This window comes from Aquarana catesbeiana, linkage group LG01, assembly GCF_042186555.1.
Source record: "Aquarana catesbeiana isolate 2022-GZ linkage group LG01, ASM4218655v1, whole genome shotgun sequence".
NCBI lineage: Eukaryota > Metazoa > Chordata > Amphibia > Anura > Ranidae > Aquarana > Aquarana catesbeiana.
In genome coordinates, this window is record NC_133324.1 from 46,711,861 (window position 1) to 46,727,926 (window position 16,066).

The 16,066-nt window shown below is 43.9% G+C and overlaps 1 protein-coding gene across 9 annotated transcripts in view; it reads left to right on the plus strand.

Annotated features, from left to right (window-relative positions):
• Positions 1–16,066, plus strand: part of LOC141130929 (von Willebrand factor A domain-containing protein 5A-like) — a 125,697-nt gene that overhangs the window by 82,251 nt on the left and 27,380 nt on the right. For 5 of the 9 annotated variants that reach the window (XM_073618181.1, XM_073618172.1, XM_073618173.1 and 2 more), the window contains 3 exons: positions 104–312; positions 1,296–1,361; positions 13,013–13,057. In XM_073618181.1, coding sequence (XP_073474282.1) covers positions 104–312; positions 1,296–1,361; positions 13,013–13,057 — 320 coding nt within the window. The remainder of the gene's footprint in view (positions 1–103; positions 313–1,295; positions 1,362–13,012; positions 13,058–16,066) is intronic. The other 4 variants (XM_073618176.1, XM_073618178.1, XM_073618179.1 and 1 more) reach the window with 2 other exon arrangements.

Genomic DNA, 16,066 nt, shown 5'->3' on the forward strand with positions numbered 1-16,066 from the left:
GCAGGGTTATGGTCTCCTCATGCACTTTTTATCTTCTGTCACCCACCATCCACAGACTGACTAGGGGTTCTGGTCTCCTCATGCACTGTCTAACCTCTTTTAGGCCCACCATCCACAGACTGGCCGCCAAAGCTCTGATCTCTGAGCTGGAACATGGATCAGAGTCTGACTCTGTGGAGGTAAAGAAGAAGATCTTGGAGACTAGTCTACAGGCTGGTGTTATCTCCACTCTCACAGCCTATGTAGCCATCAACAAGGACACCAAGACACATGTGGAGGGTCCTCCAATGTATAGAGGTGACCTGACTCCAGGTATGTAGTTGCACAGTTTTCAAAGCAGCAAACTGATCCTTACTACTGTTATACTGGAGTATGGAACTGCATTTAATATTTTGTAAAAGCATTATATAGCTGCACCTAATTCCCAGATTTTAATTATACTGGAGGTTCTGGGTGTCCACCATGATTGCTCTATGGTGTGGTGGAGCTCCTCTTGGTGAACAATGATATCAAAGCCACCCCAATCCCAGCTTTCAATGAATCAACATCGTCATATAGATTTACAATACCCAGAGCCCCATGTAATGCATTTCCACTGTTATTAAAGTTGAACTCTGGGGTAATAAGTCAAATTTACGTATCGTTGGCATGACAAGGATATATATACACTGTAAAAAAGCTGCTAATACAACTCCGCTATTTAACAGATATTCCTGAAGAAAAATCTGGGACATCAATTCCCCTATTTCTTAAATGTAGTGCCAGCCAGGCTCCAGGAGGAGGTATAATGGAGGTGGACATGTCACCTCAATTCACCAAATGTCGATATAAGATGCAACAATTCCTATAATGCAGTTGAGATTGTAGCAAATTGGTGTTAATGTGGGTGGGATTGGAGGCATGACAGGTTCCTGGAGGTAACTTGACATGTAAATCTCATGCTCATTCTTTCATCCCCTCAACACATCGGCGGAGATGGCACTTAACTCCATCCCCTCAACACATCGACGGTGATAGCACCTAACTCTCACAAAACGTAACCTCCTAGCACTGCTATGGTAATGTGTATAAACAAAGTGGAAGCTTTAGGAGCATATTACAACAAAAATGTTTAAAAAACAAGGGCAGGATGCACAATATGTTCTCTATCCTTGTCCATTGTGACATGACTGGTACACTTTGTTGACGGCATAACTTATTGTCAAATCATTTTCACTCTTTGAGGGGGCAGGGGTCTGTATAATAATTCCTCATCATCTGTCCATCTTCTCTCATCATGTATTCTTTCATTTCAGAAGATGAGTATGGACATAACCCCCACATTCACTGTGGACATTCCCATCACATGACTGGCAGAAATGGTAAATGCCATTTTAAATTGGAGGAACTGTGTGAGTGTTTTCCAGGGCTCTGTGACTCTTTATTTCAGTACTGCTAATGAACAATGCTCTACAATATAGACCCCAGTCTCTGGTGGGTACAATGCTATGCCCATCGCAGTCTCTGGTGGGTACAATGCTATGCCCACCACAGTCTCTGGTGGGTACAATGCTATGTACCGTGTAAAGTGATAAGAATAGCGCTAATCCACACACAAAAAAACTTTACAATCTGAAAAGGTGAATACTACAACTTATAACATACAGTATCTCACAAAAGTGAGTATACCCCTCACATTTTTGTAAATATTTTATTTTATCTTTTCACGTGACAACACTGAAGAAATTACACTTTGCTACAATGTAAAGTAGTGAGTGTACAACTTGTATAACAGTGTAAATTTGCTGTCCCCTCAAAATAACTCAACACACAGCCATTAATGTCTAAACCGCTGGCAACAAAAATGAGTACATCCCTAAGTGAAAATGTCCAAATTGGGCCCAATTAGCCAATTTCCCTCCCTGGTGTCATGTGACTCGTTAGTGTTACAAGGTCTCAGGTGTGAATGGGGAGCAGGTGTGTTAAATTTGATGTTATCGCTCTCACTCTCTTATACTGGTCACTGGATGTTCAACATGGCACCTCATGGCAAAACTCTCTGAGGATCTGAAAACAAATTCTTGCTTTACATAAAGATGGCCTAGGCTATAAGAAGATTGCCAGGACCCTGAAACTGAGCTACAGCACGGTGGCCAAGACCATACAGCTGTATAACAGGACAGGTTCCACTCAGAACAGGCCTCGCCATGGTCCACCAAAGAAGTTGAGTACACGTGCTCAGCATCATATCCAGAGGTTGTCTTTGGGAAATAGATGTATGAGTGCTGCCAGCATTGCTGCAGAGGTTGAAGGGGTGGGGGGGGCAGCCTGTCAGTGCTCAGACCATACGCCGCACACTGCATCAAATTGGTCTGCATGGCTGACATCCCAGAAGGAAGCCTCTTCTAAAGATGATGCACAAGAAAGCCCGCAAACAGTTAGCTGAAGACAAGCAGACTAAGGACATGGATTACTGGAACCATCTCCTGTGGTCTGATGAGACCGAGATAAACTTATTTGGTTCTGATGGTGTCAAGCGTGTATGGCGGCAACCAGGTGAGGAGTACAAAAACAAGTGTGTCTTGCCTACAGTCAAGCATGGTGGTGGGAGTGTAATGATCTGGGGCTGCATGAGTGCTTCCGGCACTGGTGAGCTACAGTTCATTGAGGGAACCATGAATGCCAACATGTACTGTGACATACTGAAGCAGAGCATGATCCCCTCCCTTCGGAGACTGCAGGGCAGTATTCCAACATAACAACCCCAAACACACCTCCGAAACGACCACTGCCTTGCTAAAGAAGCTGAGGGTAAAGGTGATGGACTGGCCAAGCATGTCTCCAGACCTAAACCCTATTGAGTATCTATGGTGCATCCTCAAATGGAAGGAGGATGAGCGCAAGGTCTCTAACATCCACCAGTTCTGTGATGTCGTCATGGAGGAGTGGAAGAGGTGATTGCCAGACCGTTGTTCCTAATTTTTACAGACAGTCTATTGACTGGAATGGTACCAGCTGATTGGAGAAAAGCCAATGTAGCACCAATATTTAAAAAGGGCCCAAAAAACATCCCTGGGAATTACAGACCAGTTAGCCTAACATCAATAGTATGTAAACTCTTGGAGGGGATGATAAGGGACTATATACAAGATTTTAGTAATAAGAACAATATCATTAGCAGTAATCAGCATGGATTCATGAAGAATCCTTCTTGCCAAACCAATCTATTAACCTTCTATGAGGAGGTGAGTTGCCATCTAGATAAAGGAAGGCCCGTAGACGTGGTGTATCTGGATTTTGCAAAAGCATTTGACACAGTTCCCCATAAACGTTTACTGTACAAAATAAGGTCTGTTGGCATGGATCATAGGGGGAGTACATGGATTGAAAACTGGCTACAAGGGCGAGTTCAGAGGGTGGTGATAAATGGGGAGTACTCAGAATGGTCAGGGGTGGGTAGTGGGGTTCCCCAGGGTTCTGTGCTGGGACCAATCCTATTTAATTTGTTTATAAACGACCTGGAGGATGGGATAAACAGTTCAATTTCTGTATTTGCTGACAATACTAAGCTAAGCAAGGCAATAACTTCTCCGCAGGATGTGGAAACCTTGCAAAAAGACCTGAACAAATTATTGGGGTGGGCGACTACATGGCAAATGAGGTTCAATGTAGAAAAATGTAAAATAATGCATTTGGGTGGGAAAAATATGAATGCAATCTATACACTGGGGGGAGAACCTATGGGGGAATCTAGGATGGAAAAGGACCTGGGGGTCCTAGTGGATGATAGGCTCAGCAATGGCATGCAAGCTGCTGCTAATAAAGCAAACAGAATATTGGCATTAAAAGGGGGATCAACGCAAGAGATAAAACGATAATTCTCCCGCTCTACAAGACTCTGGTCCGGCCGCACCTGGAGTATGCTGTCCAGTTCTGGGCACCAGTCCTCAGGAAGGATGTACTGGAAATGGAGCGAGTACAAAGAAGGGCAACAAAGCTAATAAAGGGTCTGGAGGATCTTAGTTATGAGGAAAGGTTGCGAGCACTGAACTTATTCTCTCTGGAGAAGAGACGCTTGAGAGGGGATATGATTTCAATTTACAAATACTGTACTGGTGACCCCACAATAGGGATAAAACTTTTTTGCAGAAGAGAGTTTAACAAGACTCGTGGTCACTCATTACAATTAGAAGAAAAGAGGTTTAACCTTAAACTATGTAGAGGGTTCTTTACTGTAAGAGCGGCAAGGATGTGGAATCCCCTTCCACAGGCGGTGGTCTCAGCGGGGAGCATTGATAGCTTCAAGAAACTATTAGATAATCACCTGAATGACCGCAACATACAGGGATATGTAATGTAATACTGACACATAATCACACACATAGGTTGGACTTGATGGACTTGTGTCTTTTTTCAGCCTCACCTACTATGTAACTATGTAACTATGACTCTGGTGGCAACCTGTGAAGCTCTGGTGACCTCCATGCCCAAGAGGGTTAAGACAATGCTGGAAAATAATGGTGGCCACACAAACTATTGACACTTTGAGCCCAATTTGGACATTTTCACTTAGGGGTGTACTCACTTTTGTTGCCAGCGGTTTAGACATTAATGGCTGTGTGTTGAGTTATTTTGAGGGGACAGCAAATTTACACTGTTATACAAGCTGTACATTCACTACTTTACATTGTAGCAAAGTGTCATTTCTTCAGTGTTGTCACATGAAAAGATATAATAAAATATTTGCAAAAATGTGACAGGTGTAGATATGTCTATTTGTGAGATACTGTATGTATATATGTGTTAAACCAATTCAATATGCAATATCTATAAAGTGCTAGTCCATAATATAAACTCTATGCAACATACTATAAAGTTGCTGAGATAAGGTGCAAAAAAGATAAAAAAATGTGCAACGATGAATATCAATATTAGAATAATAAATAAAAAATATACCAAATGAGTGAACAGTCTCTCCTTATGTGATGATCACAAAAAACGTAAAAAGCAAACTTCACCAACATGTGAATCCTTCACCGCTCTCTCTCAATTGGACTCACCAGATGAATAATTGGATATATCAACTGGAGGACAACACTCTCCACAAATGGTCATGAATCCGTTTTTCTCTCAACGATTACAGCATATTATGGGAAAGAAAAAAGGAAGGAGGCTTCCATAGTGTAAAAAAAACCTCACAGGCTTGTTAAACTATTTGCATTCCACTCACATTTGAAGAGTGCCTGCCCGACACTAGGGAGTAACAGGCTTAGCTACAGTATGTGTAGGGCAAATCGTTTTTTAACAAGCCTGTGTGATATTTTTTACGCTATGGAAGCCTCCTTTTTTCTTTTTCTTTCCCATGATATGCTGTAATCGTTAAAAGAAAAACTGTGATTGATGACCATTTGTGGACAGTGATGTTCTTCAGTTGGTATATCCAGTTATTCATCTGGTGAGTCCAATTGAGAGAGAGCGGTGAAGGATTCACATGTCGGTGAAGTTTGATTTTTGCGTTTTTTGTGATAATCACATAAGGAGAGACTGTTCACTCATTTGGCATATTTTTTGTTTATTATGTTAATATTGATATTCATCATTGCACATTTTTTTGATCCTTTTTGCACCTTATCTCAACAACTTATAGTATGTTGCATAGAGTTTATATTATGCATTAGCACTTTATAGATATTGCATATTGAATTTGGTTTAACACATATATATGTACACATGCAAATGTTGAACAATTGGTTTAAACACATATATACATATGTTATAATTTGTAGTATTCAACTTTTCAGATTGTAAAGTTTTTGTTGTATGTGGATTAGCGCTATTATCACTTTACACTGTTCACTAATTGTTTTTTTCACAATTATTGGAGTAGCAGCTGTTCATTTGAGCACACATCTGTGGCGCTGCTACTACTTATTACAATGTTATGCAAACCCCAGGTTCTGGTGGGTACAAAGCAATAGAGACGCTAGTCTCTGCTGGGTGCTACAATGTTGACTCCAGGCTTTGGTAGGTTCCATGTTAATAAATATGTGATTCCTTTAAACACACCCCAACCGTGTCTTGAACCTCATTCAAAGTCCCAAACCCCCTTTTTTTATTATTTTGTACCAGGGATGGAGGAACACTAGATGTGTCCTCATTTAAAGTCCTGTGTTGTTTACACAGTCCCCCCTCTTTTCTGCCAATTAGGGATGGGGGTTTTTTGACCGAGGTGGCAGTGTTCCCCTGCCGTCTAGGTGGGTGTTTTTGGCTCCATTGGGCTATGCACCATACTTGGGGCCCTGCTGCACTCGGGACATGTTCCCTCATGTCCATGAGTCGTGCGGCACTTGTTTTTTATTCTATTTGGGTGGTTAGCTTGTCACTTTATGGTAACTCTAGCCCCCTTTTTGTTGTCCTATCCCGGAAGCTGTGATGCGCCCTGTATGTCCTCCCTTTCGCCTATCCGAGGCGGGGGGCTCGGGGGGACTTGGCGGGTATCCTCAGCGCGTCATCATCAACGTCACGTCACGCAACGTGCCTCACGCGTGACGTCACGACGCAGGGCGCGGTTTTCACCACACTAGCAGCCACAGTTGGGGAGGTTAGTCGTTGTCGGGGCGGTGTTTACCCCTCCCTACACGTGTCGGGCCGGCGTGACGTCGGTAGGAGTCAGCGCGTGGCTGTGCGGTGTGTATATAACACGCCGCTCTCGCTCAGCCACGATTCTCACAGTGTGGAACATGCCACACTGCACAGGGACCCTCTACCTCTCCATGCACGCCATCTAGGTAATTCCAGTGCCAGCTTTGGTGCCACTGAATTTTTCTAGTGTCACAATAATACTTAACACAGATTTTATCCATTCAGTGTAGATTCCATGGCAGTTCTTATCACCTCCTTACTATTATGGCGCAGGTTGTAGAGTGGCCACTTTCCCTGTGGGAAGCTCTGTGCATTACGCCTTAGGTACATGCGGCTCCATTATACCCCAGCTTCCGGGACACTCTTTTTGGTTTGGCTTTGGTCCCACATTCAACACACCCCCGCATCTACTCTCCATATGTAAGTACTTAGGACGGGCCAATCTGCCCCTGCTTGTTATGCTTAGTGTCACAATAGATCTAATATATTCCAATCTTTTTAGATACTAGGGAGCATCCGCCCCTGATGAGTGTATTAACACGAAACGCGTCGGACAATCTAGGATGCCGACACACACCATCACCAGCTACCAACCAAATCTTTTGTCTTCCAAGCTACCGTGCTTTTATCCATCTATACAATGCCATTTCTATGCAATGTGCTGCTTCTAGAATTGTGTATATATACATATGGACTCATGGGAATTTGCTCCCGAATTTTCGTTGTTGTCATGTGCCTTTAAGCCGATATTGATTGTATCCTTGATGTACCATGTTAGAGATATGTATTTGCCATAATGTCATGAGTTTCCAAGTTGATATGATTGTGTGTCTCTTATGACCATGCTATATATGTACGATTATGCGCAACCTCATGACCCATATGTTTACATTTATACACTTTCCATGTTAATAAACATGTGATTCTTTTAAACACACCCCAACCATGTCTTGAACCTCATTCAAAGTCCCAAACCCTCTTTTTATTGTTCTATACAATGTAAGCTCCAATCTCTTGTGGATTCTATATAATATAGATTCCAGTTTCTCATAGGTAATATACAATTTAGACCTCAGACTTTGGTGGGTATTATACCATGCAAAATCCAGTCTTTGGTGGGTACAATGTCATGCACACCCCAGTCTCTGGTGGGTACTAAGCAATAATGACGCTAGTCTCTGCTGGGTGCTACAATGCTGACTCCAGTCTTTAGTGGGTACTATACAATGCAGACCCCAGTGTAGCACCCTGGAGTTTAGGCAGAGTTGCTCCTCACAAATTTACCTGCCAGGAATAACTATCCTGGTTGATTGTTAGAGATCTATTGATTTCTCCCTAAGTTTGGCCTTGTTGCACTTTTCTCTTCTACCACTAGGTGGCCGGGTACTTGGTGGTACTAGATATGAGAAGGGCAACGCAAGATCAGGTTATGGGTATATGGGGTATTTCAGCCAATGGGCAGGGATTTTCTTGAATCCCTTGGCCTGCTGGGAGAGCCTATATATTCAGGTGGAGTCAGGTGATCTACAGTGCCTTGCAAAAGTATTCACCCCTTGGCTTTTTACCTATTTTGTTACATTACAACCTTTAGTTCAATGTTTTTTTAATCTGAATTATATGTGATGGATCAGAACACAATAGTCTAAGTTGGTGAAGTAAAATTAGAAAAAATATATACATAAAACTATTTTTCAGAAATAAAAAACTGATAATTAGCATGTGCGTATGTATTCACCCCCTTTGTTATGAAGCCCAAAAGCTCTGGTGCAACCAATTACCTTCAAAAGTCACATAATTAGTGAAATGATGTCCACCTGTGTGCAATCTAAGTGTCCCATGATCTGTCATTACATATACACACCTTTTTGAAAGGCCCCAGAGGCTACAACACCTAAACAAGAGCCACCACTAACCAAACACTGCCATGAAGACCAAGGAACTCTCCAAACAAGTAAGGGACAATGTTGTTGAGAAGTATAAGTCAGGGTTGGGTTATAAAAAAATATCCAAATCTTTGATGATCCCTAGGAGCACCATCAAATCTATCATAACCAAATGGAAAGAACATGGCACAACAGCAAACCTGCCAAGAGACGGCCGCACACCAAAACTCACGGATCGGGCAAGGAGGGCATTAATCAGAGAGGCAGCACAGAGACCTAAGGTAACCCTGGAGGAGCTGCAGAGTTCCACAGCAGAGACTGGAGTATCTGTACATAGGACGACAATAAACCGTACGCTCCATAGAGTTGGGCTTTATGGCAGAGTGGCCAGAAGAAAGCCATTACTTTCAGCAAAAAACAAAATGGCACGTTTTGAGTTTGCGAAAAGGCACGTGGGAGACTCCCAAAATGTATGGAGGAAGGTGCTCTGGTCTGATGAGACTAAAATTGAACTTTTTGGCCATCAAAGAAAACGCTATGTCTGGTGCAATCCCAACACATCACATCACGCAAAGGACACCATCCCCACAGTGAAACATGGTGGTGGCAGCATCATGCTGTGGGGATGTTTTTCAGCAGTTGGAACTTGGAAACTGGTCAGATTTGAAGGATAGATGGATGGTGCTAAGGGATATTAGCTAGTGTTAGTTGCTAGGGATATTCTTGAGCAAAACCTGTACCACTCTGTGTGTGATTTGAGGCTAGGACGGAGGTTCACCTTCCAGCAGGACAATGACCCCAAGCACACTGCTAAACCAACACTTAAGTGGTTTAAGGGGAAACATGAAAATGTGTTGGAATGGCCTAGTCAAAGCCCAGACCTCAGTCCAATAGAAAATCTGTGGTCAGACTTAAAGATTGCTGTTCACAAACTCAAACCATCCAACCTGAAGGAGCTGGAGCAGTTTTGCGAGGAGGAATGGGCAAAAATCCCAGTGGTAAGATGTGGTAAGCTCATAGAGAGTTATCCAAAGCGACTTGGAGCTGTGATAGCCGCAAAAGGTGGCTCTACAAAGTATTGACTTTAGGGGGGTGAATAGTTATGCACATTGACTTTTTCTGTTATTTTGTCCTATTTGTTGTTTGCTTCACAATAAAAAAAAAAACATCTTCAAAGTTGTGGGCATGTTCTGTAAATTAAATGATGCAAATCCTCAAACAATCCATGTTAATTCCAGGTTGGGAGGCAACAAAACACGAAAAATGCCAAGGGGTGAATACTTTTGCAAGGCACTGTATGTTCTGTGTCACCTGGACAGCTGTCTGGGTGGACATGTGTTGTATTGCCCGGGCTGCAAGGACGGAGTTTGGGCCTATCCCAGGCACATCTGGCTGCTAGGCTGTCTGAGGGCCTATCCAGAAGCAAGAGAGCAGTGTAGGGTTGGGACTGCGGCTTCCAGTCCAACCAAAAGTGACGGTTCTGCTGGTCGGAGAACCTGTTGTGGTCGGAGGTAGAGGGGAATCCATCGCCAGTAAGGGACTATCCGCCTAATTACAAAGGGACCACAGTGAGTAACAGAAGTAAGTACCGGAGCAGTATTCTCACCAACCGGGGACAGGGAAGAACCGGGAAACTTCAGTGGGAATCAATCCAGGGACCCAACCAGCGGAGGTGACGCTTGCAAAGCAGCCTTGTGTGTCAAGCCAGGGACCGAGCAGGCCAGCGGGGGTGAAGCTTCAGAGGTATCTTGAGTGCCAAGCTAGGGACCCAGCAAAGAAGCGGGGGTGGCGCTTGAGGAAGATACTACTGTGAAGATTGGAGGAGCTCAACGGATTCAATGGCAGTGAATCAGAGAGTCTAGTGAAAGACGGGGAGCTCAGTGGGCTGAAGAACTACAAGGAGTGTTTGTAGTGGAATAGAAAGGAACTGTTACGCTTTGTGTTAGGAACTGTTAAAGACTGTTAACCGGTTCAATACCGGGCAATTTCACCCCCTTCCTTCCCGGCCAAATTTTAGTTTTCAGCGCTGTCGCACTTTAAACGTCAATTGCGCGGTCGTGCGACGTTGTACCCAAAAAAAATTGACGTCCTTTTTTCACCACAAATAGAGCTTTCTTTTGGTGGTATTTGATCGCCTCTGCGGTTTTTATTTTTTGCGCTATAAACAAAAGAAGAGCGACAATTTTGAAAAAAACACAATATTTTTTACTTTTTGCTATAATAAATATCCCAATTTTTTTTTTAAAAAACAAATTTTTTCCTCAGTTTCAGCCGATACGTATTCTTCTACATATTTTTGGTAAAAAAAAAATCGCAATAAGCGTATATTGATTGGTTTGCGCAAAAGTTATAGCGTCTACAAAATAGGGGATAGATTTATGGCATTTTTTTAGCGGCGATCGCGATTTTTTTTTCGTGACTGCGACATTATGGCGGACACATCGGACACTTTTGACACATTTTTGGGACCATTCACATTTATACAGCGATCAATGCTATACAATTGCATTGATTACTGTGTAAATGTGACAGGCAGTGAAGGGGTTAACCACTAGGGGGCGGGGAGGGGTTAATATGTTTCCTAGGGAGTGATTACTAACTGAAGGGGGAGGGGACGCTCAAGGGGAGGAGACCGATCAGTGTTCCTCTGTTCTGGGAACACAGATCGCTCTCCTCAGAGCTGACAGGCTGTGGATCTGTGTGTTTACACACACAGATCCACATGCCGGCCCGGTTAACGGGCAATCGCGGGTGCCCGGCGGACATCGCGGCCGCCGGGCACACGCACCGGGTCCCGAGCAACACGGCGGGCGCGCGCGCGCCCCCTAGGTGGCCGGGAATCCCAGGACGTCATATGACGCCCACCCAGGATGGGAGATCCCATCTGTGGACGTCATATGACTATGGGCGGGTAGGGAAGTGGTTAAAGACTGTTGCCATAGGAGACAGCATTCCTGCAAGTGCAGATGTGGCTTCTTGCTGGATGCCTTTCCCTGCATGGCTGTGGTCCGATTGAAGTCTCTGAGTCTGCCAATGAGAACTTGCAACTACCTATGAGTGTTCTGGCCCTAACCCTCTCCCTCAAAAGTTTGTTAAGAGAAATGAACTCTCTTTTGCATTCAAAAAGTCTGGTGCCCAATGACTTTAATCATCTTGCACCCACCACGCCTCACAACCCATGTCAGCTATCTCGGACCCTGGAGGTTCTCATTACACCAAAGGAGGCCTGGGACCTTGCTACACCAGTCTTTGGTGAATACTATTCAATGCAGACCCTAGTCTTTGGTGGGTACTATACAATGCAGACCCCAGTCTCTGGTGGATACAATACAGTACTGACCCCAGGCTCTTGTAGCATTTTTAAACGTAGACTCCAGTCTTTTGTGGGTACTATACAATGCAGACCCTCAATCTCTGGTGGGTTCTATATAATGCAGTCCTTGTTGCTCCTAGAGTACTTCTAATAGATTGTATCCATGTTGCTCCAGGGATAAAAGGAATACCACTAAATGTGGAAAATTCAGGGTTTAGGCTTTGATGTAGAAGTATCTCAGTGACAGGATGTCTTACAGATCCACAGGTAAAAGTTCAGTTCAAGAGGCCCATCTGTGGCAATGGCCAAAACTTGGTAAATACCGGTTAAACATTTGGCAAACCTTGCAAATTCTTTTTGGTCTTCTGACACCCGTAGCTTTTTTTTTGCCCTAAAGAGAGTATGACTTCAAGCCCGAAGCTCATAGTACAATATTGGAAATCCCCCACCCAGCCTTGATGAGGGTCAGGGTTTCCTGAATTAACTCCACCATAAAACTAGAAAAAGCTATATTCCTTCCAGAGGAAATCCTGTACATTTTGAGAAATTGTGGGGTCCCTGGTTTTCTAACACAGGTCTACCTGTGCTGGATCTACTTAGACCATAACACCCCTATTAGGAAGACCAGCAAATGTTTGTTTGCTAATTCCCACTAGCTAGTAAGCTGTCCGTCCATGCGGGGCTCAGGAAACAGGTCCTGAGACCCAATTGGCCGAGAGGAGAAACGATCCTATTGGCCCTTGAGGAGGGAGGAGATGCAGGGGGAGCCGCACCGCCATGATGCTGAGGAAGGAGAAGCCTGCGACTTAGATTTGGTAAGTGCAGGAACCGATCAGGCAACCAACCACCAGACGCATTTTGCCTTTGCCTATGGAAAATTTTTTGTATTGAAGTTTGTCGCTGTTTCACTATTGCGTGTAATTTTTATCACTTGACATGTTGAGCGGTTAAAGGAGAAACATGTAAATGTGTTGGAATGGCCTAGTCAAATCCCAGACCTCAGCCCAATAGAAAATCTGTGGTCAGACTTAAAGATTGCTGTTCACAAACGCAAACCATCCAACCTGAAGGCGCTGGAGCAGTTTTGCAATTTCCTCTAAATCTGGGTTGGGTCCAATTCATTCATTGTTTGTGATTCCGTATTACTGGGATGAAATAAAATGTCATTATTAATAGGATGTCTTTCTTATTACAGATTCCGATTTCAGCCATGATCATTATTTTGATGGTTCAGAAGCAGGTACAGTACAGTTATTCTGTATTTCTGTCTCACTAACTTGAGGGACTGTTGGGATGGAGACACAGATATAAGGAGGGACTTTGATGGGGACACAGATGTAAGGAGGGACTTTGATGGGGACACAGATGTAAGGAGGGACTTTGATGGGGACACAGGTTTGAGGAGGGACTCTGATGGGGTCCCTGATGTAAAGGAGGAATCTAATGGAGACTCAGCTGTAAGAGGGGCCCCCATGTAAGGGGAAGTCTGCTAAGGACCCTGATACATGGGGGGGACTCTGATGTTGAACCTGATGTAAGAGGGGCCCCTGATATATGGGGACTTTGTGGTAAGGGGAAGTCTAATGGGGATCCAGATGTAAGAGGAGCCCCTAATGTAAGGGGACTGTGATGTAAAGATAGTCTGATGGGGGGGCTCTGATGTAAGGGGAACTCTGCTAGGGACCCTGATGCATGGGGGACTTTGATGTTAAACATGATGTAAGAGGGGTCCCTGATATATGAGGGCTCTGATAGAGACTCCAATGTAAGGGGAAGGCTGATGGTTACTCTGATGTAGGGGGAGACTCTGATGGGGATCCAGATGTAAGAGGGTCCCTGATGTAAGGGGAACCTGATGGTGACTTTGATGTAAGTAGAAGTCTGCTAGCCACTTAACGACCACCCACTGTATATGTATATATATATATATATATATATATATATATATATATATATATATATATATATATACACGTCGGCACTTTAAAGATGGATATCTCGGTAACGGCAGCAGCTGCTGCCACAACCGAGGTATCCATCTTTTCAGTGGGCGGTTCTGTTTACTGTAATGGTGGTCTCTGCGGCGAATCCGCCGCAAGATCACCGTTATCAGCGGCGGGAGAGAGGCCCTCCGCCACTTAGCGGATCTGTCGGAGGCAATCGGGTCCTTCTCCTTCCTTAGTATGGATACGAGTGAGGCTAAGATGGCCCCCACCCATCTCCATACCATAGCAGGGCGGAAGCGACGTCAAAACGTCACTTCCGGCCATACCTCTTAAAGGGCCATTTTTTTGTTGTCATTTTTTTTATTGCAGTTAAGTCCAAATATGAGATCTGAGGACTTTTTGACCGCAGATCTCATTTTATAGAGGACCTGTCGAGCTTTTTTCTATTACAAGGGATGTTTACATTCCTTGTAATAGGAATAAAAATGACCCAAATTAAAAAAAAAAAGTTTTAAAATTAATAAAATAAATAAGAATTTTTTTTTTTTAAAGCGCCCCGTCCCGATGCGCAGAAGTGAACGCATACGTGAGTAGCGCCTGCATATGAAAACGGTGTTCAAACCACACATGTGAGGTATCGCCGCGATCGGTAGAGCGAGAGCAATAATTGTAGCCCTAGACCTCCTCTGTAACTCAAAATATGCAACCTGTAGAATTTTTTTAATGTCGCCTATGGTGATTTTTAACCACCTCAATACAGGGTACTTTCACCCCCTTCCTGCCCAGGCCATTTTTCAGCTTTCAGCGCTGTCTCATTTTGAATGACAATTGCGCGGTCATGTTACACTGCACCCTAATGACATTTTTTTTTTTTTTTTTTAAATTCTTTTTATTATTTTGCAAAAAAGAAAAAACAAACGCCAACAACCAGACGGGCAACGTACCCATCCTCGAATCTGCCACGTAGGGCTGTACATTTGTCTAACAAAGTTCTACTACTCCCTTGAACTCCCTCCCCCCCCCCCCCTTAACCCGACCAACTGTCACGGCTGCAGTGTTAAATGTAGTATTTATACCCTGAACATATACATTTATATTGTCCTCTGTGTTACAGAAAACCGTCCCCACTATTATATATGAAACACATAACAGGAGATACTGACAGCTTCTATAGAATTAGGACCTCAAGAACTTATGGCTTTATCTCTCCCCCACCAGTCCTATTTCACAATGCTAATTCGCAAACCTACAGCATATTTGTTATTTAGCCTACCGTTATTGTTGAATCCAACCATGGTTGCCATACTTTTGAGAATTTCTTTGGGCAACCTCTGATTCTATATGTGGCCTTATATAAGGGTATGACCGAGTTGACCAAACCCTTCCAAAAGGAAAGTGTGGGTGCCGCTGCATTCTTCCATTTCAGAAGGATAGCTTTTTTACCATAAAATAGGCCTATATTCAACAGGGTGCGGTGCGCCAAGGATGGCACCACTTCCTCCACCAACCCAATGAGGCACACTCTGGGCGTCAAGGGCACTGGGGTACTGAGCACCTCGGTCAGACAGTCTGTAATCTCCCTCCAGAATGTATGTATTTCCGGACAGTCCCAAAAAATGTGTTTCGCATCTGCCTGGGGAAGCCTACATCTCCAGCACTTTCCATCTGTGGATGGAAAAATTCGCAACAGCCGAGCTGGAGTTAGATAGATGCGGTGGAGAAATTTGAATTGGATTAGCCGATCACGAGCTGATACTAGGTTTGTAAATGGGTGATCCCACATATCCTCCCAGTCCTCTCCTTGCAATTCCGGGACCTCTCTTTCCCATTTTTCCCTATATTTAACTACCCCACTCGGTGTTTCCTTGAATAGAGATTTATAAACAGTTGATAGTGGTTTGGCCAAGTCTTCATCTTTTAACATTAGTTCCAGTGAGGAAGGGAGATATTCCACCCTTCGATTCCCGAACTGCGCTCCAAAAGCATGGCGCAGCTGGAGAAATCGAAAAAAGGTAGAGTTTGGAAGGTCGTGTCTTGCCTTAAGCTGATCAAAAGGAAGCAGCTCTCCCTCTCTGACAATATCCTCCAGTTTCTTTACACCCCTACCAGACCACACAACAGGATCTGGAATGGAGCAGAAATGCGGCAGATTTGGGTTAAACCATAGTGGTGCAGATGGTGTGACTCCCACATAACTAGGGGACACCATGGTAGTAGCCACCTCCCATGCTTTAATAGTGGCTCTCCTAGAAGTAGTCATGGGTAACCCCGACCTTGGCCCTCTGTATAGTGCTAGACTTAAA